Genomic DNA, 25,402 nt, shown 5'->3' with positions numbered 1-25,402 from the left:
ATCCATGGAGCGGCGAGTAGGAGGAGCTGATCCGGCTAAAGACCTCTTGGCTCTTGAAGTTGGAATTGTTCGTGGAGTAGCTTGACCTACACCTATTTATATATATATATATATATATATTACGGCTTATGATTGGTATTAAAAGTTATTTAATAAGCCTACGTAATCCAGTAGAAATCATGCTAGCTTTCATTTGAGATTTTAGTGTGGCGGGAGAAGGTGTATCCTCTCAAGCGACAACGTCAACTAGGTAAGTAAGGGTAAGTAAGTTACTGGTAAGTTACCGTACAACGCCAGGGTCCAGATGCCCGTTCACCACCACACCCCACATGCACTTCCGACTCTACGGCTCCTCCTCCTCCTCCCCCCATGACTTGATTATGATACCCCTTCAGCTGGCCTGAACCTCCTTTTCCCTCCTTTCCCCTCCCCTCAACGAGACTATGACGCCGTGACACGTTAATCGCATCATGTCGCTCCTTCAGAACGAGGAGTAAGCCCCCCTCCGCAGCACCTCCGCCCTTGGCTGTGAAGGCGCTAACATTGAACCTCCGCAGCTTCGTCCTCTACCAGCTCCGAACTGCCTATCTCTCCACAATCAAAGACGGCGTCGGCGAACGCCTGATCAACGTAGACTCGAGTGTTTTGAACAATCCTGCCTTCCGCGCCGCAGGTTGGGTACCTAATGCAGCAGATATCAAGCGCACTTACTCACCGCCGATCCCCACGGCCATTACCTCGGAATACTTCCAGGCCCCGCGCTCAGCTGGTCTCAAGGCGCCGGAGGGCTTTGGCGATGATGAAGAGGAGGGTGGCATGGTCACGGGCGGTGGTAGCAACGACACAGTAGGACCGACGCTGAATGCGAAGCGAAGGCGGCGCAAGGAGCAGCTCGAAGAGGATGACAGCAGTGACCTCAGTGATGAGAGTGACGAAGATGACGATGCGCAGAGGTAAGGAGAGCATCGTCCGCCACTACTCCCATACTATAAACTGACCCAGAATACATAGACCCGCGAACCAAATCAAGTTCACCAAGATGCCACTGCGAACGCGCTCAGGCTCGTCCCCATCACGAGGCTCAGCATTGCGCAACGAGCTTGCAGAGGCTGGAGAAGGTCCCTCGGTTTTGATCACATCACCCTCAAGGCCGCCAGACGACACTTTGCGAGGCTCACTGGGCACCGTAGAGAACGCCAAAACACGCCCAAGGAGAGACACGATTACTAGCAGCGAGATGTCATCAGAGAACGAGTTTGACAACTCCTCATTCAGGAAAAGGAGGGTGAAGACTCGCAAGGCCGCAGGTACCAGCCAGCTGCTGTCTCAAAGAACCCAAGAAGACGAAGGGGGCATTGCCGGAGCACGTCTTGAAGCCTTGCACGAAGACGATGAGTCGGACGACTCTCTCACATCTGAGTTTTCTGGATCGGCTGATAGCGCTTCTCTTATCGGCACAGGCGGTGACGCCCTGGACTCGTCCCCAGCAGTCCAACTTCCCGATATGCCTGGCCTGACACCATTCCAAAACATGTCACCACGGAAGAAGAAAGAGCCCCTTCTCCCAACACTACAAGCTTTACCTCCCCCAAGACCGATCAGCTTTGTATTACCAGTCAGTGCGTTGACGCAGGCTTTAAAAGCCAAAGAACAGAAACCATCAAACCCCCTGGCACGTTTCGCCGGGTGGAATGCTGCCAGCGAAGCGCAGCAAAATCCGCTATATATCAAGCTCTATTGTCCATTCTCATCGAAACCCTCAAAACCTGTAGAACTCCTGATTCGAAAATTCAATGATAAAGGAGAAGGCCCTACAGTTGCAGAAGCGATTGGATATGCGCTTCATCGATACCAGGAAGAAAAGATAGAGCCACCGCTGCCGGTCGAGAAGATGAATGTCAACTGCTGGGTTATGCGAATGTACGATGATGGTGAGGTTGACGACGAATTTCCACCCTTGACGAGAAATAAGCCGTTGAAGGACTTTGCGTCGAACAATGCTCGAGGCATGCGACCGCGCGCACGAGATAAACCCTGGGACGAGTTCGCTTTGGTAGAAGCGACACCGCGAGAGATTGGAGAGAACGAGAAGATCACGCCTTTGTACAGTCAAGAGGCGGCCTCCGCTGAGCCTACGCCTGGCGATGCGCCGGCAGAACGAGAGGAGAAGAAGCCCGTCAAGCCCATCCCCAGCCGGGCAAAGAGTTTCCGAAACCCAATCACGGGCCCTTCATTTGCACCGACAGCGACACGCAAAGACACAAGCAACCTTGCCGATATGCCCAAGATTTCCCAGACGCACGCTGCCAGTCGCACCGGTGCTCCCAAAACAGTCACTGTCCATTTTACTGACGAGAATTTCAACACAAAAGCCATACCCGTACATTGCACAACGGACACCTACATTGCCGACATCTTCGACCAAGTGTGCCATGACCTCGGTCTCGAAAAAGCCCTCTACATCCTCAAAGTCAGTGGCAGCACTACGGTTGCACCACCAGACCGTACCGTCGAAGCCTTAGATACACGCATGGATCTCGACCTATGCCGCCGCCGCTTCATAGGCGATGGTGTCTTTGGTCTTGCCGGTTCTCCAGGCTCCTCTTCGCCTAATGCCCCGCTTGTCATCAGCACCGGCGCGGCGCCCAAGAAGACGAAAAAAGGCGAGCGCATCAACGCCGCCGTCTCCGGCCCAGGCCTCATCCATCCTCTGGCCAAACACGCCGACCCCACGGGTCTCGCCCTCTCCACAACAGGCTACTACCGCCGCTACGCTGTCCTCCGCAAACAGCCCATGTCCTTTGCCTCATCCACGTCGCGCATCCTCGCCCTCGACAACGAATATATGCACATTATGCCCGGCGAGTCCGGTGCCAAAGCTGGCGTGCGCGGTGGCGGTGCGTGGGTTGAAGGACAGGGCAAGACGACGACGGTGCATTTCAGCAGCGTGGTGGGGAGCAAGGTGAGCAAGAAGCATCCAAAGATGTTTCGGGTGATTGTGTTCAAGGAGCGGGAGACGAAGCGGTATGATTTTGAAGCTAGTACTGGGGATGAGGCGGTGGAGATTGTGAGGGAGATTAAGAGGGGGGTCGAGCGGTTTCAGGAGGGGATTGTGTAAATCAGGCTGTATGATTGGGGAAAGGACTGGGTCGCAGCTTGGGATTGATGTTGTCGAGGCCAGGATGATGCATAGTAGCACTGATAGTCCACAAAGTCCCACCTAAGCTTTTTGGCAGGGGTTTTGACATCAATCGTATCCGGCATTCTCTCATATCCGCCTTCTCATCACTGCAGCATCGAGACAGGATCCGGATCCAGAACGGGTATGTTCATGGATGTGGACGTGGAATTAAAAATCAAATACGGTCGTGGATATGGATATGCATTATAAGAACAGATATGAGTGGGTATCATAACAACAAACAACCCATGTACATTCCCCGACTCCAAAGTCCCTTGCAAATGAGCAGGCAGGAGACCATGACACCATGACATGTCCCAAACACCCCATAAAAGTATGCATGTACTACTATTGCCACTGCCCTTTTCCTCTCCAAAGAAACTCAATCCCCACAGTCCCCCGCTCCCCAGCATCATCGCCTCTCCCCCCACAACCGATCCACAACCTGAAACACAGCCGTAATCAGCGCCATTGTCTCCTGATCCACCAGCCTGCCAAACCGCTGCTGCAGTTTATCAGGATGCCAGCGCACGCGTTCTGTCTTGAGCAGGGCAACGGGATCTTGTTTCCACGCGGGGCTGGCTTTCAGGAAGCGCTCGATTTCGGGTTTGTCGATGTGGGCTGGGTTGCCGGAGAGGACTGGCCAGGGGATGAGGGTGCGGGGGTGGGGGGTTGAAGTGGGGTTCTCATCTGATGAGGATGGGAGCGGGGGCGTTTTTTTGAGGTCGGCCCACTTGGAGAGGTAAGTGTGCCATGCGGCTTCTGCCTCCTTTGTGCGTTTTCTTTCCTCGCCGCGGCGGAGACTTTCTTCCATTCTCTTGCGTATGCTATCTCGCTCTGCTTCATCGCGGTCGATAGCCTCGTCTGCTTTGTTCTGCTGGGCTTTGCGCTTCCGTCTTGCTTCTTCTCTGGCTGCGCGCTCCTCGACGATGTGCTGGTGGCTCTTCTCCCACATCTTAGTGCGCACGTAGTCTGCATACTCTTCTTCATTCATGCGTTCTAGCGTCCCGTTGGGGCCGGGCTTGGTGTCGGGGTAGATGTGCACCGGTTGGCCGTACACGCCTTCCCAGTAGGCGGCGCCTTCGTCGTCGGCGAGGGCGTCGAAGAGGGATTCGCGGAAGGCGGTGGTAGGGTCGGTGGTTTCTGCGTGGATTCCATCGTAGAGAGATTCGCGGTGCTGGTTGTCGGGGTCATAGTATGCGCCGTCGAGGGTGGAGGTGGGGTGTCGGTCGGAGTGAGAGGAGTGATGCTTGTGCCTGTGCCTACGCTTCGACTCACGTTTGCTGGATCGCTCGTCATCGTATTTATACGAACGATGTCGTTTGGAACTGCGCTCTGTGGATTCCTCTTCATCTGGGGATTTCTCCTCGTCCGCGCTTCGGTGCTGTTTGGAACGACGTTTGGAGCCAGATTTGAAGTGGAATTTCGAGGCCTTTGCTTTTTCGTAGACGTCGTCACCTGCTCTTTCGCTACCCTGCTCCTCCATGATGAGGACTGTGATGTGCGTGTATCCAGTTGTGCATAGGTGGATCAAGGTTGAAGACGAGTATGGTGTTGACGTAGTGATGGTGGTGGTGAGGAGTGAAGATGCGGAGAAGTGCGGAGGTGTCGAGCCATCTCACTGGTGCACGCAGCCTTGGCGCTTAACAACATTGCGACTTGCGACTTGCGCCTGGCACTCCCTTTCAGTCATTCAGACATCACACATCATGGCTTTCAAATTCAATCTCGCAGCAAAGACCCCCCTCATTAAATCCAATGTGAAGATTCCAATATCCAAGAAGAAAAAGCCTCTCCTCGACGATGAAGACGACGATATCAAAGGCAAATCCAAGGCCGCAGACAACGCGCAAGCAATCGACGAGTTGAACTTCGACGACGACGCCCTGCCCTCTACCTCTGGCCCCTCTGAGCCCACCACTAAAAAGCCCAGAAAAGGCGCTCCCATCGCTCCTCCAACCAAGAAACCCAAGCCCAAAGCAGACGATCCAACCACCATCGGCTACTCCGCAAGCGCAACCGAAGCCGAAGCCCGCGCCCGTGAAGCTGCAGAAACAGACGCCACCATCTACGACTACGACGCCGCTTACGATGCGCTCCACGCGCAAGCCGCCGCCAAGGCCGCAGCAACACGCGATGATGCCGCCGCGCGAAAGCCCAAATACCTCGATACGCTGCTTGAATCGGCCAAGCAGCGGGAAAAAGACCATCTCCGCGCCCGCGACAAGCTCCTCCAGCGCGAACGCGAAGCCGAAGGCGACGAATTCGCTGACAAGGAGAAGTTCGTAACGGGGGCCTACAAGGCGCAACAAGAAGAAGCACGCAAGGCAGAAGAAGAGGAGAAGATTCGGCAAAAGGAAGAAGAGGAAAAAAAGAAGAAGTACGGGATGCAGGGATTCCACAAACAAATGCTCGCAGAGCAAGAACGCCGACACCAAGAAACCATGGAAGCCGCAGCTCAAGCCCTCAAATCCGGACCTCAACACAACATCCCCCCAGCCCCCAACCAAGAAGAAATCGACCAGCAAACCGAAGCCGAACGCATCGAAGAACTCCGCAGACAAGGCAAAACCGTCATCCTCAACGAAGACGGCCAAGTCGCTGATAAACGCCAACTCCTCAGCGCAGGCCTCAACGTTATCGTCAAGTCAAAACCCCCGCCCACAACTTCAACCTCCACCACATTAGCCGCCCAGCACCAACATGCCCACAGCGCACAAAAAGACAAATCTCACCGCAACGCCCAGCGCGACCGCCAGACGCAAATCGTGCTCGAGCAAATCGAACAGGCGAATAAAAGGAAAGCAGATGCAGAGGCTGAACAGCAGGCTAAACTGCTGCACGCGGCTAAGAGCCAGAAGACAGAGACGGATATTTTGAGCGCGAAGGAGAGGTATTTGCGCAGGAAGAGGGAGAAGGAGGAGGCGGCGGCGGCGGCGGCGGCGGCGAAGTGAAGTGAAGTGAAGTGAAATGAAGAATAAAGTAAACACCATACCTACCATCACTACCCAAACCTCCCCTTTCCCTCCATCCCATACCCTACTACATGTAAACTGGGACACACATACGCGGGAGCCCAGAAAAGAAAGGAAACAGTATTCAATCCTCCTCCCTATCGGCAACTCCTAGTACTATAGGGCGGTAATACAGGCATTTCAAACCAACCTGCGCTGTGCGCAAGTCACATCCAGCCGGAAAGATGAAACAAAATAAAAGCCAGATCTCTGGCACTAGGATAACCACAAACACTGGACTAGGTCATGCGGGGTGAGTGGAGAGGAAGTAGAACATGTAGTAGAGCATATAGCAGGGTTCCCAAAAAACCCAAAAAACTTCTTGCCCAAGACAATCACAAAACAAAAACGTGCACAAATGCAAACATATAACGATACCAGTTATGCATTCCCATCGTAACTCTCTCTCTCCCTCTTTCTATGATATTCTAATCTTCATAATGCATGACTACACAGTCCCAGATACAGACAAAAAAGCGCACAAACGACGCCGGACAGCCGACATCGCAACGGAGTCTTTTTGCCAACTGATTATTGGTGAACAAACCGCGGCTGGTGCGGATTCCGCCCATGGGGTCCTGAAAAGCAAGGCAACAATATCGTGTACGCCATCATGCATTTCTCGTCGTTGTTTTTCTCATACCCGGGGGGTTGGGTTTCGATCCGTTATGCTGGGTTGAATTCTCATCCTCGTACCGCATCATCGTATTCACACGTGCGACTCAGACGCATACAAAAAACACGTATCTCTTAATCATCTCTCAGCCGAATCTCCGCAACCTCGTCATCATCACTCTCAGGGCCCAAGGGTGGTGCAATTCCACCAATCGGTGTGCCCACCCCAGCCCGAGTCCCCAATTCTTCTCCAAAATCCTCTAGCATGCGCGAATTCAAGTCCTCGCCGCCCATGGAGCCGAGCGCGGGGACATCAGAGGCAACATCGGAGCCATCGTCGCGGTCATTGAGATTGTTGAAACTCCATATGGGGTTGTCGTAAGCGTTTGCATGTGGATACCCGCTATATTCTCCACTTGCATCCTCGTTATCCTCGTACCCTTCATCATGGCTATAGGATGGCAGAGTCTCCATATCCGCATCTGCATCCACATCAACATCAATCTCGTCGTCACTCAGGTTGCTCTCCGCGGCTGCGACTCCGTTCTTTAGACGGCTCCCGGCTACTGAGAGCGCTGAGCCAGCCCCGCGCAGGGCTCCTACTCCCGCTGCGATCGCGCCAGCGCTCGACGACCCATTGCGGGACAAATCGCCGAGGCGCGAGCCGTTTCCCGCCGGTGAGCCGGGCCGCGGGGCGTCCAAGTAGGCTTCGTCGGCGTCATCTTCAGAGTTTTGGCTCGCAGCGGCTGTGACGATTTGTTGTAGGGAAGGCGGGCCTAAAGGGGTAGGGGAGCGGCGTCTGTAGAAGAGGAGGTAAGCCGCGCGGGAGACAGCTTTCTGGCCGGATTCGCATTTAGAGACGATAGAATCTGGTGGGATTAGTCGATGAACCTTTCTAGAAAGAGGTGAGAGGGCTTACCATTGTAGTCATACCACTGCTTGTCGAAGAAGTTTTGAGCAGTGGCTGTATAATGTCCTCCGCCAAGCCCGCCGTAATGGTTATCGACAGCGAACAGATCGTACGTCAGGTCCTTTGACTCTGGGAAACCAACTTTACCGGTGAGGTCCAAGCCTTCAACAGGGAAGTCAATCAATTCCTCAATCTTGTCCCGGAAAGAGCGATGGCCACTGAAACGCTTCAGGTGGATGATGAGGATATCAGGCACAGTCCAGATTTCCAGCGTCTTTGTAGCACGCCTGAGCTCTTTACATCGGCTACAGTACCACGCATTATCCTCTGAGAGTACTTCACTCTTAGATGTCTCTGTGAAACACTCCTCTAAAGTGATGCCGTGTTTCCGGCGAGCCAGGCGTTTGGCCTTCTTTTCTTGAATCTCAGGATCATCGAGTGTCTCGATGAACTTCATGGCGTCCTGCCCGCGAGGATCATCTTTGGTGCTACCTCCAAAGAGGGCGTCGTAGGCTTCGGGGTTCCATTCAACAACAAGTGCCTCGCCCATACGAATCAACCTATCGTCGCTCTCATCATCGGGGTCGTCAGAGTAGTTTGGCTGATCAGGAATGCGTCCCTTCTTGGGCTTGAAGTTCTTGTTGTTCCTATGTTTTCTTTCGTGCTTCCGCTGTTGTTTTCTCGCCTTCTTGCTCTTCTTGCCTCTGCCAGATCGGGGGGCAGCTGTATCTTGTTCAACGGAGACCATGTCTTCGTCACTGCTAACGTTGGCAGCATCAATGGCGGCATTTGCGTCAAGATTGGCTGGTTCTTCGTCTTCGTCACTAGAAGTGCTCTCGCCTGCAGTTGACGACTGCGTAGATTCTTCTCGTGATGGTGGGAGACGAATGCGTTTTGTGATGGAATCAAGTGCCCGCGAATGGTCGACAGTACTCCATCCTGTAGTGACAAACTCGCCACTTTTTTTAGTGTGCTTCAGATCGAAAAGTTGCCTAGCAAAGCGTCAGTTATTTCTCCTATTGTCTTTGATCATAGGCGGAATTTACCTAAACTCGGGTGGTATAAAGCTGCCTGGCCTCAGTACTTCCGGCACTTCTTGCTGGTTACTAGCTTGAGACGGAGATTGATACAGAGGGGCTTCCGCAGGTTCGGCCATGGTTACTTCCACCATGTCTTCACCCTCAATCGATCCATCCTTGACTTGAGGATCATTGGGCGAAGCATCTTCCTCAGTCGTGAGAACAACATCTGAACCAGATCGCGATTGTGTCTGCGAGGGCTGAGAATTGAGCTCGCTCAGTATAGGCCTAGTAGTTGCTTGGGCCACCTTTGCAAGAACCTTGCGTAGTATTGTGTCATAGTCTCTAGCCTCCTCACGCGTGAGTACGATATGGAACGGCCACAAGGCCATAGCATAGTTCTGCGATCGGTAGGATGAGGCACTCGGACCACGGTGGAAGACTGGAATCACAACCCTATCATGTAGGGGCGATGCTGAGTCAGGTATGTCTTCATCAGAGGAACCATGCAGCAGCACCTTGTACTTTGAGCCCTTCTTCTTAGGGGCGGGCCAATTGCTGGGCGCATGGTCCAACTCGTAGAAATATATGTCGTCTCTCGCTCCAATATTTGTTTCTGCGATAGTTGAAGCGTCGTCCAGATGTCGATAGAACTTGTGGCTGTATACTTCCGAAGCCATGATCCGCTTTGCTGGTACACCACCACCACGCTTCCCAACGTATTCTTTCAGGGTTTTGATTGTTGCGTTCTTATCGATATCAACCTCCAGCTGATAGGGTCTGCCTAGAAGTGGCACGTAGGTGATTGTGTGGGTCCAAGTCTGTTCGATTGGCAGTTGAAGCGTGAGCTGGCTATAAGGGTCGAATGTAATGCTGACTTTATCACACTCTGGACACACCATCGTGTTCTTGTAAAAACCTGCATCGTGAGTTAATAAAATGAGCTTGTAGCGTCTACAGACGACAACAAGACAGGAGTACACACCACTGAAGAGATCCATTGCTACAGAGTCGTTGCGAGCACGGTGATTCTCTCGATAAGTCTCTCCAAGCTGCCTGACTGCGTTTGGATCTTTGAATGTGTTGTCGTCCGAATCAGGATTTTCTCGGTAGGGTTTGACACGCACCCTGTTAAGATCCTCGTGCAGCGCATCAACAAGCCAGCTAACGAATTCTTGGGAATCTTGTTGACCGTAACCTGAAAAGAGACCATTCGCTCTGCCTAGCGTCTGCTTGAAGTTCTTTGGGGCAAAAGACGATGTGTTTCCGGTATCATATATTTGGCTCAACAAATTCGCGTAGACCTTAGCTATCGCCCCTTTGTGACCGATTGGGTTGTCGACGTTGATCTCCTCCTTCCACTTGTTGTTCAGGAAGTACATGCTAAGCTCTTCCACGCTACGCAAACACTGAAGAGCAGAGTTCATGTAGCAGGTGTTGCCGAGATTGGTCAGTCCAACATGGCCACGCACCTTTCCAGATCGAGTCCGGCCGCGGGTCAGCGCACCTGATGTCGGTGTGTTCCTCCCACTATTAGGATTACTTGGCAAGCCTTTAGTGATCTGGCTACTGGTCTTGCTTATGGTAGCCATCGTGTTCGTGTCAGAGATGTATTCGCCTCTCTCATCATGCTCCTCGAGGACAATGATCTGGTCTTGAGTAATTCCAGCATCCTCTAGAGTAAGAGACTTGTTGTATTTCTCGTTGGCTTCTTCATCTTTGCCAGTGACTAGCTCACGGTCTGTCCCAGACTTGAGGCCATTGAAGCTGGCTACGTCCATGATCAGAGGAGGGGGAGATGTGGATGTGACAGGTGAGCCGCCGCGTGGGGATGCATCTGGTGTCAGAATACCGGACGGCTGTGGAGGTTGCGAGTCGTCTGTGGGGGCTGTCTGCAGAAGTCTCCAGATGCGAACTTTATTGTTCAAATCGATCCCAACAGCCTTCTTCGCAGCTTCGACAAAGTTTGCAAAGCTTCCGTATCTACTGGCCACTAGTTTCTCTGCGGGCCTTGCCGTCTCTGCAGCTGTTGGTGGAGTTTTGCGTATCTTGCGAATGGTAAGAATCGGAGGATAGAGCTCCCAGAGAATGTGCTCGGTGTCGCCGTCCGGCACAGTGTTGTGTGCGTGTCGACGAATCACAGGTGACCCTTGCTTGAGCCCGTGCCAACCAACGACGAGCTCCCAGGCTTTTGCAGGCAGTATCTCGAAATCCTGGCCTATGGTGACTGCACTGCTGAGTGGTACAAAGTCGTTCCCGTCCACATCAACGAGGCCTTGCTGCATCGTGCTCCGGTCCACGAGAGCCGAGTTGTCTACAGGTCCAATCGGGCCCACCATGGCATCTTTTTCAAAACCCTCAGGGTTGTGGGTATGCTCTGACGTCCTCGACCACACACGGGCCAGCCATTTCTCTGGCACTACGTAGCCCTCTTGTCCGTCCCTGGGACCACTGCCCATGATTGCCATGACCCGAGCCACCTGCTCATCCACACTGGGGAGATTGACAGGGTCGACACTGGTGGCAGAATAAGCAGCGCTGGAAACCTCCGTCTCGGAACCGCCACTGTTGCGCGGCGCATCCGCCATGTCCACAGAGGTCGCTCGCGCACTCCGTTGCGGCGCGGGCATGGCTCCTGCGTGTTCTTTGCTTATCCGCGGACTGGATGCGCCGCTGTTGTTGCGGCGGCTACTGGCGGCGGGAGCGTCAGCTGTGGATGTGTCGTCGTCCATGTCTGAGTGCAGGCGCTTTGCAGGCGACGAGGAGCGCGGTGGGTGTCGTTGATCCGGCTGTGCAGAGTTGCGTGCGCGCTCAGAGGCGGGCATGGAGCCTTCGCGGCTGTCGAGCGTCAGGTTGGCGTAGGCCTCGCTTGGTGAGCTGGCTCCGGGCGAGTTGTCTCGCGCAGACAAACTTGCAGGGTCGTGGGCGGTGTCGAGCGGCAGCACTTCGTCGTGCAGGTGGGGTGGTAAATAACGCGGCGGCGATGCGGAGGGGTATGGGGAGGAGCGAGGCGAACCTACCCCTGTGCCCACATTCGGTGAATGTCTCCCGTCTCGTGAAGGATCCGGGGCTGGCGTCACAATCTTCCGCTTCTTGCTCTGATTGGAGGCCGTGGTGAAACTGGGGGGCCCGCCGTGAAGCCCTGGGAGCTTCAAGGCAGACAGGGCCGGCGGCGAACGAAAGGGCAACAGCGGCAAGACAACGCGTCGTGGACCGCAGCGATATCGAGCTTCTTCGCCGTGATCACGGGAAGAGGCGACAGAATGAGCGGTGAGAACGTGGGGCAATTGCCAGGAAGGCAGGGGAGAAAAAGAGAAGAGAGAAAAGAGTGCAAGGCGGTGACTTGCTCCGTCGTCACTAGACTACCACCAGATGCCTTCTCAGCCTTACGAAAAGCTTTAGCGAGAGCGCCAAGGGGGGGAGGGACCCGCAAGGTAGTAGGTAGGTACACAGTAGGTACTTCCACTTCCAAGTTGGTATTGTACCAGAAATGGACTCTGCCAGCCGCCACAGGTAATGGTCAACTGGGCCTCAGTCTCTTGTTCTTGTCCTGTATAAATATGAGATGCATCATCATACCATCCAGGCCAAGTACACCCTGGGCAACGTATCCGGAACAATGCAGCCTCATTTTACCACAGGCTTGAGCCGACACCCCTCCTCCCCCCCCCATGCACTTTTTCACCACCATTCACGTGTAGACATGGAATTCGAAATGCAGTGGGACTGATCTGCTTCACTATTGAATATAGGTAGAAAGCCAGTAGTCAGATCCTGGCCATACAGACACCGTCAAGGCCTCTCAGCCTTGGATGCTGAGCCAATCATGAACGCGGTGCAACCTTTTATATCTTACCACCTGTCCGGCACACTTACTTGGGTTCGCTGCTATTCAGCCACGCAAAAGCAGAAGCGCCACCAACTGGGTTGGCTGGACGAGGCTTCACCAGACTTGACACACTCTCCTGGCCCATGTCTCCAGAGACAGCTCGTTTGGCCAAAGGACGTGCTGCACTTGTACTTGTCTCGCCCTCGTCCTTCCTTTTCCCATCATCGAAGAAGCGAGACTGCCCGGTGACGGGTGATGCGGTCGAGGTAGACATGGTGCGTGTCGGTTTCGAAGGCTTCAGCACCTTGATGCCCGTATCGCGGCGTTGATAGGCAGGACTGGAAGCCGAGGTTTTACCCAAGTTGGCCCAATCCACGGAGCCAGCGGTGGATTTCTCCTGCTGCTCACGTCGCCAATTGCTCCATATAGCAAGAGGTGCCCCCGAGCGTGGGACCCCGCTGGCAGAGGTCTGGTCTTGTACATCTTTGCTACCTGTACGGCTTGTCGATAGACTAAGACGAGATCGCTGCTCAAGACTCGCACGGCCGCTGGAACCACCCTCATATGAGCTTGTCACTGTACCATTGTCAAGTCTGGAAGTCGATGTGTCTGGTGCTTGCGGGGTTGTGGTAGAGCTCTCAGCTACTTTTTCCCGTGAAGCTGGACTACTGGCAGAAGGACCCGACGTCTGCGATCCCGTGACTTCCGACGTCGCGTTTATCGTAGATAACGATTTGAAAGTGCGGTCGTCTTCAGGTCTCACCAAAGGAATGCGAAGCTTACCACCATCGTCGTCAAACATGGTGAGCTGATTGGAAGAGAACAAGATGTCAGCATTGTGTGCGCGAAGCGTGTCGCTTCCCAGATAGATTTGGATCGCCTTGGGGTTCAAATCTGGGTTATGCTGCTCGATGACGGTGAACTCGACGCCTAACGAAGGAAGCTGCGGCGCAGGACTACTTGAACGGGAGGCTTGTGACACTGGCACTGCTTCAGGAAGATAGACCGAAAGTTTGATTCTGCGTATCCCGTCTTCGGCAACGATGCGATCTTGGAAGCCAAGCTGTTCGATGAGATGGAGATCGAGATAGGACGCATAGGAGCCTGAACAGACGGCTGCGTACAACAGAGTGGCATGCTTGAAATCCGTGTTGAGCCAGCAACGTATTATCGCAGGTACAGAGCCAAGGATGAACAAGCCAGGTGCCAGTCCCGGCACGTCAGCTGGCGGCGCCGTGCTGACGCTCGTGAGGCTGTTTGCCCGTCCTGATGTCATGGAGTGTACCGACTGTCCAGCCGAGCTCTGCCTTCCGTCTGATTTATGGGAGTAGCTTCGCTCACTCAGAGCGTGGCCGCCCAGGCTGCTTCCAGTGCGGGGTATGAGGTCTAGTGACGACCTTGACGCGTGTGCCCAGTGCCCATGGTTGGCAGTCTCATCAAAACGAACACTATTGGCCCGAGACGTGGCGCCTACACGACGAGGTTCTTCGTCAGCATCGAGCTGGAGATTGCCGATGAGGTTGCTTGAATGATCGTCGAAGTTGGAGAAATGCTCGGCGGTCGGCTGCTGTAAGGGAACTGTACACATCAGCCCTGTTAGCCCTCTGTCATGGAGAGAGCGCGCGGCTACCACCACGTACCTTGTTGGGGTGTGCCGCCTAGCACGGAAGGGAAGGGCGAAGACGTGCCCCATACGTTTTTCAGACGTGAGTCATCCTCTTGCTTGCGCTCCAGGCGTGAGACGCGGTCGGTGAGCTCAGCTTGTGTCTGCTGCACCCTCAGCATGTCGTTTTGGAATTGCCAAAAGTCTTCGCGGGGCTGAAAGGCTAGGCTTTCAGGATCCATGCCCGTAGTCTTCTCATCCCTTGGGGGGGAGTACTCAATCAAGAGACCCCGGCCTTCCCTCGTACATGTGCACCCCTACCAGCACTCTCCAGAAAATCGCCAGGCCGCCAGTGTTGGAGTTGGATAATGTTTACTGTCGATTCAACTTGGTGTGGAGTGCGTGCTATGCTGGGAGACCGCTCAAGATGGCAGTACTGTGTCCAGGAAGACGGTCTGACACAAGATTGGGCGACAAAAGCGCTCGCAGTGTTTCCAGCAGGTATTACGAGCGCAACAGAACGTATAGCACTTGTTCCTTCTGGGATTCTGGGGAGGCGCGAAAGGCTCGGTGGCAGATGTGCGCAATGAGATGAGCAATGATTGATTTTGTGTACTGCACCAAGGGAATCTCGCTGTGCACGGCAATTGGCGGATCAGAATCTAATGGTTTGCGTGGAAAGGAAATTTAGGGGTTCAGGGGCCGGTATGTTGTGCACGGTAACTGTTTGGTCGTCTTGGATGGGCGATGTATGTTGTGTGTGTACAAGTTACCTCGTAGTGGAAAGGTGTTGCGCCAACCAAGTCGGAGTTTAGAGGCTTCAATGCATTCCGTCCGATTGGGTAAGCGGCAGACGTCCCGCAAGCCCCGCACATCCATTTCACATCGCAACAAACAAGGGAATAGGCGCGTCTATCACGTCCAAGCGTCATGGACAAGATGGCATGGCATGGCATGGTAGGTAGTATGCAGTGATGCAGTGATGCAATGATGCAACGATGCAGTGATGCACTGGCAGGCTGTCCATCTACCTATATAATGTATATATCACCTGCGCCGCTCGTCCTTGGGCTTACTGACCTGACGCTTGAGCGCTCTCCCACCTCTGCCACGCTTCTTGGTCATTCCAAGGAGGGAACACCATGGGCAGCTTCTCAGGCATTTGGTCCGGCCACTGTGCTTCTACCAACCTCATGACCTCTTGAAAGAAGATTTCGTAACCGGCCGGGTTGAAATGAAGACCTGCACGTCTCGTCAGTACTGACTGCCAAGACAACCCGTACGAGAGTCTAGTATTCGCGACCTACCATCATACATGAGCTCCACCAAGGCATCGTTCTGTGGAACTTCCAAAGACCCAGGTACCAGGTCGCCGAGCTTCCATGTGTCCATGTTGAAGTCTGTCTTGGCCATAAAGGCCTTCCACAAATTCACGACAGGCACATTGAACTTGTCGCCGACATCGCACACGGCTTCAGCGTACACCTTGGTTGTACCTGCCAGACGTGATACACTGGTACACCCATTCAACCGGTCTCTAGGCCACAAAAGATGCTCGTTGATTGGCGGAGGTGCAACCAAGATGATTCGAGGACTGTGAGCCACGATTTTTGGGTGATGGATGATGTTTTCGAGATTCTCTTTATACTCATCGAGGGGAACATGTTGCTTGTTTGGGGCATCAGGCAGCGACGAGTCGTTTGCCCCAAAGAAGATGATCTACAACGTCAACCAGGTCAATCAGACCAAGGCCACAGTCACGGACATGGACCCTGAGATGCTCACCAGAAATCGGAGCTTGGCCTCGTCCGGGGAAGGAATGATAGCAGGTAGGATCTGGAGAGCCTGGCGAGAATTGTAACCGCTACTTGAGTTAGATCCGTTGGAATGCTCCCGGAAAGGGTCCTCACCTGAAACCACGATTGACTACGTCGAGTCGCCGTATGTAGGCTGCGGGGCATCAGCACAAGTTTCTCTACCTAGTCACGGCCCTTGAGACCGCCGTGTAGATGCCCAGCATAACTTCCGACCAAGACAGAGAGACAGGGTTTCCAACTGACCTGCCTGTAGCGCTGCAGAGAAGCCAAATCCTCGGTCCTGGTTGAAGCTGTCCTGGGTTATGCTGTCTCCAAAGACGAGGAACTGGCCATAGGGAGCAGGCTTGCAATCAACGATCAGCGGTTGCCTCGCCGCGGCATGTATGGTAGTGCCTGGAGATGCTCACCATGGTTGTGACTATGTACTTGTTGCTCTACAGGGTAGCTGGACGATGTCGAATGAGCTCAGGAGGAACCGCAGTTGGGTCCAACTCGGCGATAGATCGGTTTTGAGGCTTACGATGGCCGAAGATGATCCGCAGACGAGCTGATAACATACTCTGAAGGGTCTACTAACTCGTCCTTGTCCTGCCAAGCACACAACACCCAGTGAGGTGCAAGAGAGGGGAGTGTTGGTCCTGTAGTTGGTCCATGCAAGATGGACACATGTAACATGTAACATGTATCTGCTACTTGCCCACAGTAGTAGACTATTTACTGTCCTGGAATCGTATCTGTGTGGCTGTCGATAATGGGGTAGCCCGAGTGAATTTGGCTGTCAACACTACCTAGAGAGTCCTAGACCTTGGCTTGGCTTACCCACCCCAAAGCATGTTGCGCGCTTCCCACGGACTTTCGTCATCGCATCCCGAGGTCTTGTCACACGCACGCGCCTTAACCGCTGCCTACTCTTACCACTGTTACTACCAGACTACCTTTGTCCTTTCTAGCAGCTTCACCGAGGCCTACCCGGTACACAGTTGGAAGCTCCACAATCCACACTCCACACTCCACCACCGTCCTTACCGCCTGTATTGGCTTCCAAGCACATCTGCATGACTTCTACATGACGACAAACAACAGCTAGCACCGCTCTCCCTCCGTCTGTGGAGCTGCTTATTGCGGTGCGTGTGACCTAAAGTAGTTCCCCGTAGAAAGCAGCCGAAGTCCTTCCTTGAAGGTAGTGGGGATGAGCGTGTTGCCCAGCCCATGGGACCTTCGTGACACGCACTGCCTTGGACCTTCCAGATGATCATCTGCGAGTTTCCTCGAATCGACGCCACGTCCCATGTCTGACTTTGCCATAACAGCCCGCCGTCCCACGGCCTCTGATTGCGCCCCTCCCCCTTGACATAGACACAGGCCGTCCCTCCCCTTCAGACGCTCGCCATGCCCAAGTCCTACCGTAGCTTCGACGAGGCAACCTACGACGACTATGCTGCCGAACAACGTGAACGCGATGATACCATCAGCACCACTACGCCGACGTCGCCAACAGCCACCTTTCGCCCCCTGAGGCAGATGCGAGGCTCAGACCACGATCTCACACGGTCACGAGAGAGCATCAATGAGCGGTCGAGCCTGCTCAACCCACATGGCCCCGCCGCGCGGTCATATGCGAGCCTGCCAGGTCTAGCAACACCGGCTACGCCCAGGCCTGGCACCAAGAGACACAACAGCCAGCTTCCTACGAGCTCACGCATGCGCCACAGCAGAGCAGGCTCCTTCAGCAACGGTCAGTCCTTTAGCCAGCGGCTGGTCAACGCTCTGGGCGAGCGACGGGCGGGTCTGGACGAGAGCATGCACGCAGCCAAGGCCTCTCTTTGGCAGGACAATCGCGTGTGGTACGATCAGTTTACCTCGACCGACTGGGTGCATGACAACATTGCGGATGCCTACCGCGTCAAGGCGCTCCGCAACCGTAGAGACATCAGGGGTCGGCTGGCGGCATGGTGCGATGGAGCCCAGGGCTGGATCCTGGTAGCTCTCATCGGCGTCCTGACCGCGGTATGTGCCTATCTGGTCAACACTACCGAGACTGTTCTCTTCGATCTGAAGCAGGGACACTGTACCAGCGGCTGGACCAAGAGCCGCAAGACCTGCTGCGACGGCGCCTCCATCTGCGACAACTGGGTCCATTGGTCCAAGTTCTTCCGCAGTGACAGGCTGGATGTCGTCCAGACGCAATATGGATTCTTTGTCCTCTCCGTGGTCGTCCTGTCCATGGCCTCCTGTCTCCTGACCTTGACGACCAAGACCGTCATCCCTTCCGCCGTCTCACTCACTACACTTGACGAAAATCTTGGCGCTGAAGTACGCAGATACGCCGATCATGACGACGACGACCCCAAACAAAGTGGTAGCCCGGAAGGACAGTTGCAAGAGGCCCAGATCCGTCCACCTATGGTATACTATTCCGCTGCAGGTAGTGGTGTAGCCGAAGTCAAAGTCATACTGAGTGGGTTCGTTCTTCACGGCTATCTCGGTGTTCGCACACTGGTTATCAAAACACTCGCCTTGATCCTCAGTGTGGCCTCTGGACTCAGTCTAGGCAAGGAGGGGCCTTATGTGCATATTGCCACCTGCATTGGAAACATTGCTTGTCGTATATTCTCCAAGTACAGGAACAATGATGGGAAGCGAAGAGAGATTTTGAGTGCCAGTGCTGCAAGTGGAGTAGCAGTTGCTTTTGGTGCCCCTATCGGTGGTGTTTTGTTTAGTCTTGAGGAAGTCAGCTATTACTTTCCGTCAAAGACTCTGTTTCGGACCTTTTTCTGTTGCATCGTAAGTAGTTCCACCAAACTGCGTACCCGAAGCTAACCAGACCCCAGGCAGCTGCTCTGTCTTTGAAATTTCTGGATCCCTATGGGACCAAGAAAATCGTCCTGTTCGAAGTAAGATACAATCTAGACTGGAAATTCTTCGAGTTAGTGTCCTTCATCTTCACTGGAGCTGTCGGTGGCGTGCTTGGGGCCCTCTTCATCAAGGCCTCGCGCATTTGGGCGCGAACATTTCGACGGATTCCCATCATCAAAAAGCATCCGGTTCTGGAAGTCTTCCTAGTCGCTTTGACCACTGGCCTTGTGAGCTTCTGGAATCGATACACGAAGCTTCCTGTCACAGAATTACTGTTTGAGCTGGCCAGTCCTTGCGACACCTACACAGATTCCGGTGACGGTCTCTGTCCAACGAGGGAACACATCCCGGACGTGCTCAAAGTACTGTTTGTCGCTTTCCTCATCAAGGCTAGTCTTACCATCATCACTTTTGGTCTCAAGGTGCCCGCTGGTATCTATGTACCTTCCATGGTAGTTGGTGGTCTAGCAGGTCGCTTCATTGGTCATTCCGTGCAGCTCTTTGCTCTCCGCTATAGCCATCTTGGCGTATTTGGCGAGTGTGTTCCATCAGGTCCGCCTGGCTCATGTGTTGTTCCTGGTGTCTACGCCTTGGTAGCTGCCGGTGCAACAATGACAGGTGTCACCCGTTTGACTATCACGTTGGCCGTTATTCTCTTCGAGCTAACGGGCAGTTTGGACCATGTACTGCCATTCTCGCTCGGGATTTTGGTTGCCAAATGGGTAGCTGATGCTATCGAGCCGCTGAGCATCTACGATTTGCTGACTGACATGAACTCGTACCCTTTCTTGGACAACAAAGTTCGACCTATCTTCACATCAGAGCTCGGTGACATTACGCCCCGTGTCAGACCCGACAAGATAATCGATGTATCGGAAGAATCACTGATTCCAGCTCCTGAGCTTCGTGAGAAGCAACAGAGGTTACAGATGAGCGGTGAACTAGACGGCGGTCTACCAATTGTAAAGAACGGTGTGCTCGTCGGCCTCATCCCCGCTCCGGATCTTGAATTCGCGCTGGACAAGCTTGAGAATGAAGATAACACGCTCTGTCTCATGTCACCACAAGAAGACTGGGCAGCAGGAAGAGAGCAGCATGGCGAGGAAGAACAAGCATCCTATGACCCGAGTGACTTTACTCCTTATATCGACCCGGCACCCGTGGCATTAGACGTTCATTCCCCAATGGACTTGGTCTACGAATGCTTTGTCAAACTCGGTCTCAGGTATATCTGTGTACTACGCGATGGCAAATTCGCTGGCCTGGTAAGCCCACCCATGCTCATGTCACTTGATTGAAGCCAGTCAATGCTAACCCACCATCTCTTGCACCAGGTCCACAAGAAGTCTTTTGTCAAATACATTAAAGAGCTTGAGCAACACGAGAAGATTCATGGTATCATCTAATGATATATTTGTACCCCATTTAGCGTCGATCCCCCCGCCTTTTTCATACCCCATAGCATTATTTATTCTCTTCATGCAGTGTCTGTTTTCCCGGTCTTACTCTCTTTCCACACCTCAACTCCACTGGATGGTACTTGCATTTTCCAAGGCGTTTTGACGGTTTGGCTGAGCATGTAGACGCACGGCGATGGGTAGATTATACTACTAAAATACATGCATGCATGACGCATCGCACAGCTGCTATGGCTGCGATGGGCAAATTGTAATACAATAAACTTTTACATGTTGTGATTTGGGTGTTTGAGATCCTGCTGCAAGTGAGACTTTTGCGCATTGCTTCTGCGCTTTTGCTTGTTGTTTGCGAGTTATTCTTGTGGTTTTGCTAGTGGATGTCAGGTTGGAGAGTTTGTTGTTGCTGGACTGGTAGAGTCGGTGCATGTGTTTGCCGTCGAACACCTTTTCTCTTCCTTGCCCTCTAAATCCCGCCCACATATCAGGTATACCCCATAAATCCTCTCGGATACAAATCACACGTCATTGATATCACGCGGCCGTCTATTAAACGTTCCCCAGCACGAAAAAATATCCTATCCCGTGTGTCCCCATGAACTCATTCATACCTAGAACACCCCCAGCCCATCTCATAACCACAAGCCACAAACTCCTCCGTCTAATAACGACGGCTTTTGAACCCGCTGCTATTGTAGTACGTAGCGATGTTGTGCGCGCCAGGGCAGGCGAGAGTTTGGGGAGTCCAGGTGGAGGTGGGTGAGTTGGATAGGGGTCAGTGAGGGGCTGCGTTGCGCGAGGTGTGAAGGAAGTGATGGATATATGGGCTGAAGTTAGCAGATCAATGGTGAGCCTGGACGACGGATGATGGTGGGCTTAGGAGAATAGGGGCGTATGATGTTGTATGTGGAGTATGTTCCTGGCATGGTTGTTATTTCAATTGCGGTATATTTGAGACTGCGATTGATGTTTACTGTGATATCTGTCTTGATATCGCGATGTTAGTGTGGGTGTTAAGGTGAGTACCAGCTGCCCCTGGATGGTGAGGCAATGGGGAATATAGACACTTGGGGATTACAAAAGGAGTACTGCGTAAGACATGCTGCAGGGGAGTAGTGGTGATAGCAAGATGTGTGGTTGAAGATATGAAGTACAGCGTTGAAGCTACAGTTAGGTAAAACCTGTTCCTACTGAAGCAATCCCTAGTTTCCCTTGGACGCTCCAGCTAAATTACGGTAATTGTCTCCTATCTTGTTAACCTCAAGAAAAAAATTCTGGATCCTAATGTTAACAAGGCATACTTAGACGAAGATAGGCTGATAAATCTAGGTTGGTGTTATGGACTGGCCTCAAGGGAGAATGCAATGAGCGTTAATAATAGTATTCAGTATCTTAAAGGAGAGATAAGCCCTCCACGCCTTTTTATAGGTGTCTAGTGTGTTTGCTTAGTAGTAGTGTTAGACTTAGTCTATCTTGTGTTAGACCTAGGCTTAGGTATAAGCCTAAGTCCTTTACATACCCCTAACCTTCCCCTATAGACTATTGTGAAATTATCTTTCTAGGGGTTTAAGGTTATATCTTTATCCTCTATAATCTATATTAGGCTTTATTACTATATTTTTTAGTTTTATTATTATATCTTTATATTCCTTCCTAATTTATAACAGGCCTATATATTAAGTAGTACGCGCGTGTAGCGTCTATACGCTTATTTTAGCACCCTACTTATAAAAGTTCTAATATAGCTATCCTACCCTACTAAAAATTTCTTAAACTTACTTTGTTATATAATAGATTTTCCCTACTAATTAGCCCTTTCTCTAATCTTTTTCTATTAATCCTGCCTATCTAGTCCCTATTATATCTTTATCTATAGCTACTAGTACTAGTAGTAGGGATCTACTATAAGGTAGTTAGACCCCACGCTAGGCCTACTAAGATAAGGTGTGTACTTCTAATATTCTCCCTATATTTCCTGCACTAACTTTTTATTTAGTATATATCTCCCTAATCCTAGTTACTTAGTAGCTTTATTATTTCTAGTAACTTAGATAATAAGGAATATAATAGTAGCTTTATAAAGCTACTTCCCTATAATTAGTATATTAACTAGCTTTATCTCTTTAGCAAGTGTAACTATTAGGAGGGTAGTAGTAAGTTCCCCTTAATTTTTATTTCCTTTATAGCAAGTTCTAACTATATCTAGGGTACTTATATAAGTCCTACTATTATAGCTATAAGACTTATACTTAGTTAGAAGCTATCCTTACTAATAATCCTAATATTTACTAAGCCCTCTATAACTAGCTTTAGTTTTATTATAGTTACTAGAAGGATTACCTTTATATTATAAAGAAGGGGACCCTTAGCACTTTTATAGGGAAACCTACTAAAGGCACCTATTACTAGTTTATACTATAGTTCTACTAGCTCTACTATTATTTTAAGGATCTTATATTAAGGGCTTAAACTAATAATACTATTACTCTACTTGCCCCTACTACTTACTTACGCGCCTATAATTAGTATTAGCTTAGTACTATTATTCTATCTACTACTAGTACTCTAGTATTTCCTCTTTAGTCTACTATTACGCCTTTATATAGTAGTTATAGTAATAATAATATTATATAGCTTACTACTACTACTAGTATTACCTTCTAGCGTATTAACTAGCGTATAAATAAGACCTAGGCCTAAACTAACCTTTATATTAATAGGCTTAAGAGCGCTACTAAGCGTACTACCTAAGGTATTAAGACTCTTATTATTAGTATTAGTTTTCCCTTATTCCCTTTATATCTATTCTAATATTTATTTTCTTTAGGCCTAGGGTACTACGCGTTAGTAAGCTATTAAAGTACTACCCTCCTTCTAACGCTACTACTACTACTACTTATACTTATTAACTAAGTTATCCCCTACCTACGCTACGCGTAAGCGTTACTACTATTACTAAGAGATATAGAGGCGTTAGAATAATATAAATAATAGTTTAGGGGGGGCTAAGGGGGGGTTAGTTATAGATAGTAATAGTATAGATACTACTACCTAATTATTAGCTATATTATAAAACTTTAGTAGTAGGGCACTTACTTAGAGTATTATAAGGACAATTAAAAGATTTCTCTAATACCTTTCTACTTCTTAATTATAATAAAGGTCTAAGTTATTATTCTAGTTTCCTTTTACCCTTACTTCCTAGTTTTTATATATATTAGGCTATTATTATATATAGTATCCCTATACTATTTCTTAAACCTATCTAGAGCCTTAGTATCCTATACTACCTCTAGTAGGTGCTATATTAGATTAATATACCCCTTCTATTTTACTAGGACTTAATACTTTCCTTTTCCTCTTATATTCTTTATATAAAGGATCTCTTCTACTTCCTATTTATCTAGTGTTATATCTTTATTTTCTAGAGTAACTATTAGACCTAGTTATAAGTCCTAAAGCTTCTAGCTTAGTAGTAGGTTATTAGTAGCTCTCTCTAGTAGATCTATATATATAGTCTTATATAAGCTCCCTAGTGTTATAGACTAGCCTTAAGGGAAGAATGCAATGAGCGTTAATAATAGTATTTAGTATCTTAAAGGAGAGGTAAGCCCTCCACGCCTTTTTATAGGTGTCTAGTGTGTTCGCTTAGTAGTAGTGTTAGACTTAGTCTATCTTGTGTTAGACCTAGGCTTAGGCATAAGCCTAAGCCCTTTATATACCCCTAACCTTCCCTATAGACTATTGTAAAGTTGTCTTTCTAGGGGTCTAGGGTTATATCTTTATCCTCTATAATTAGTATTAGGCTTTATTACTATATTTTTTAGTTTTATTATTATATCTTTATATTCCTTCCTAATTTGTAATAGGCCTGTATATTAAGCAGTACACGCGCGTAGCGTCTATACGCTTATTTTAGTACCCTACTATAAAAGTTCTAATATAGCTATCCTACCCTACTATAAATTTCCTAACTTACTATATTACCTAATAGATTTCCCCCTACTAATTAGCCCTCTTTCCACCTTTTCTATATTAATCCTGCCTATTTAGCCTTTAATATATCCTTATCTACTACTGCTAGTACTAGTAGTAGGGATCTACTAAGAGGTAGTTAGACCCTGCGCTAAGCCTACTAAGATAAGGTGCGTACTTCTAGTGTTCTCCCTATATTTCCTACACTAACTTTTGCTTAGCACACGCCTCCCTAAACATAGCTACTTAGCAGCTTTATTATTTCTAGTAACTTAGATAATAAGGAATATAATAGTAGCTTTATAAAGCTACTTCCCTATAATTAGTATATTAACTAGCTTTGTCTCTTTAGTAAGTGTAACTATTAGGAAGGTAGTAGTAAGTTCCCTTTAATTTATATTTTCTTTATAGCAAGTTCTAACTATCTCTAGGGCGTTTATACAAGTCTTGTTATTATAGTTATAAGACCTGCACTAGGTTAGAGGCTATACTTGCTAATAATCCTAATATCTGCTAAGCCCTCTGTAACTAGCTTTAGTTTTATTATAGTTACTAGGAGGATCACCTCTATATTATAAAGAGAGGGACCTTTAGAACCTTTATAGGAAAACCTACTAAAGGTACTTACTACTAGTTTATGCTATAGTTCTACTAGCTCTACTATTATTTTAAGGATCTTATATTAAGGGCTTAAACTAATAATACTATTACTCTACTTGCCCCTACTACCTACTCGCGCGCCTATAATTAGTATTAGCTTAGTGCTATTATTCTATCTACTACTAGTGCTTTAGCGTTCCCCCTTTAGTCTACTATTACGCCTTTATATAGTAGTTATAGTAATAACAACGTTATATAGCTCGCTACTACTACTAGTGTTACCTTCTAGTGTATTAACTAGCGTATAAACAAGACCTAGGCCTAAACTAACCTTTGTATTAATAGGCTTAAGAGCGCTGCTAAGCGCACTACCTGCAGTATTAAGACTCTTATTATTAGTATTAATTTTCCTTTATTCCCTTTATATATATTCTAATATTTACTTTCTTTAGGCCTAGGGTGCTATATATTAGTAAACTATTAAAGCACTACCCTCCTCCTACTACTACTACTACTATTACTTATACTTGTTAACTAAGTCCTCCCCTACCTATGCTACGTGTAAGCG

The 25,402-nt window shown here is 50.2% G+C and overlaps 7 protein-coding genes across 7 annotated transcripts; 4 read left to right on the top strand and 3 right to left on the bottom strand.

Annotated features, from left to right (window-relative positions):
• Positions 1-470: 470 nt before the first annotated feature.
• Positions 471-3,118, top strand: IAQ61_007273 (uncharacterized protein; the record flags this gene model as incomplete). Its single annotated transcript, XM_066097515.1, has 3 exons — positions 471-493; positions 558-953; positions 1,012-3,118. The coding sequence occupies 3 exons, from the start codon at positions 471-473 to the stop codon at positions 3,116-3,118; spliced, it is 2,526 nt and encodes an 841-aa protein (XP_065952557.1).
• A 475-nt stretch (positions 3,119-3,593) lies between these two features.
• On the bottom strand, positions 3,594-4,667 carry IAQ61_007272 (uncharacterized protein; the record flags this gene model as incomplete). Its single annotated transcript, XM_066097514.1, has 1 exon — positions 3,594-4,667. One exon carries the CDS (start codon positions 4,665-4,667, stop codon positions 3,594-3,596), a length of 1,074 nt encoding a protein of 357 aa, XP_065952556.1.
• A 223-nt stretch (positions 4,668-4,890) lies between these two features.
• IAQ61_007271 (uncharacterized protein) lies at positions 4,891-6,135 on the top strand (the record flags this gene model as incomplete). Its single annotated transcript, XM_003840747.2, has 1 exon — positions 4,891-6,135. One exon carries the CDS (start codon positions 4,891-4,893, stop codon positions 6,133-6,135), a length of 1,245 nt encoding a protein of 414 aa, XP_003840795.2.
• An 810-nt stretch (positions 6,136-6,945) lies between these two features.
• On the bottom strand, positions 6,946-14,413 carry IAQ61_007270 (uncharacterized protein; the record flags this gene model as incomplete). The annotated part of the gene is made up of 6 exons (XM_066097513.1): positions 6,946-7,679; positions 7,730-8,712; positions 8,767-9,658; positions 9,725-12,096; positions 12,616-14,146; positions 14,209-14,413. The coding sequence occupies 6 exons, from the start codon at positions 14,411-14,413 to the stop codon at positions 6,946-6,948; spliced, it is 6,717 nt and encodes a 2,238-aa protein (XP_065952555.1).
• An 830-nt stretch (positions 14,414-15,243) lies between these two features.
• IAQ61_007269 (uncharacterized protein) lies at positions 15,244-16,398 on the bottom strand (the record flags this gene model as incomplete). Its single annotated transcript, XM_066097512.1, has 6 exons — positions 15,244-15,413; positions 15,479-15,890; positions 15,957-16,035; positions 16,082-16,121; positions 16,232-16,331; positions 16,396-16,398. 6 exons carry the CDS (start codon positions 16,396-16,398, stop codon positions 15,244-15,246), a joined length of 804 nt encoding a protein of 267 aa, XP_065952554.1.
• Positions 16,399-16,819: 421 nt separating this feature from the next.
• Positions 16,820-17,320, top strand: IAQ61_007268 (uncharacterized protein; the record flags this gene model as incomplete). The annotated part of the gene is made up of 3 exons (XM_066097511.1): positions 16,820-16,960; positions 17,072-17,112; positions 17,299-17,320. The coding sequence occupies 3 exons, from the start codon at positions 16,820-16,822 to the stop codon at positions 17,318-17,320; spliced, it is 204 nt and encodes a 67-aa protein (XP_065952553.1).
• A 57-nt stretch (positions 17,321-17,377) lies between these two features.
• Positions 17,378-20,250, top strand: IAQ61_007267 (uncharacterized protein; the record flags this gene model as incomplete). The annotated part of the gene is made up of 3 exons (XM_003840750.2): positions 17,378-18,772; positions 18,820-20,109; positions 20,179-20,250. 3 exons carry the CDS (start codon positions 17,378-17,380, stop codon positions 20,248-20,250), a joined length of 2,757 nt encoding a protein of 918 aa, XP_003840798.1.
• Positions 20,251-25,402: the final 5,152 nt, after the last annotated feature.

Source organism: Plenodomus lingam (genome assembly GCF_022343315.1).
Source record: "Plenodomus lingam strain CAN1 chromosome Unknown contig_27, whole genome shotgun sequence".
NCBI lineage: Eukaryota > Fungi > Ascomycota > Dothideomycetes > Pleosporales > Leptosphaeriaceae > Plenodomus > Plenodomus lingam.
Note: the sequence above shows the minus strand (reverse complement) of the source record. Positions and strands in the feature narration are given on the sequence as shown.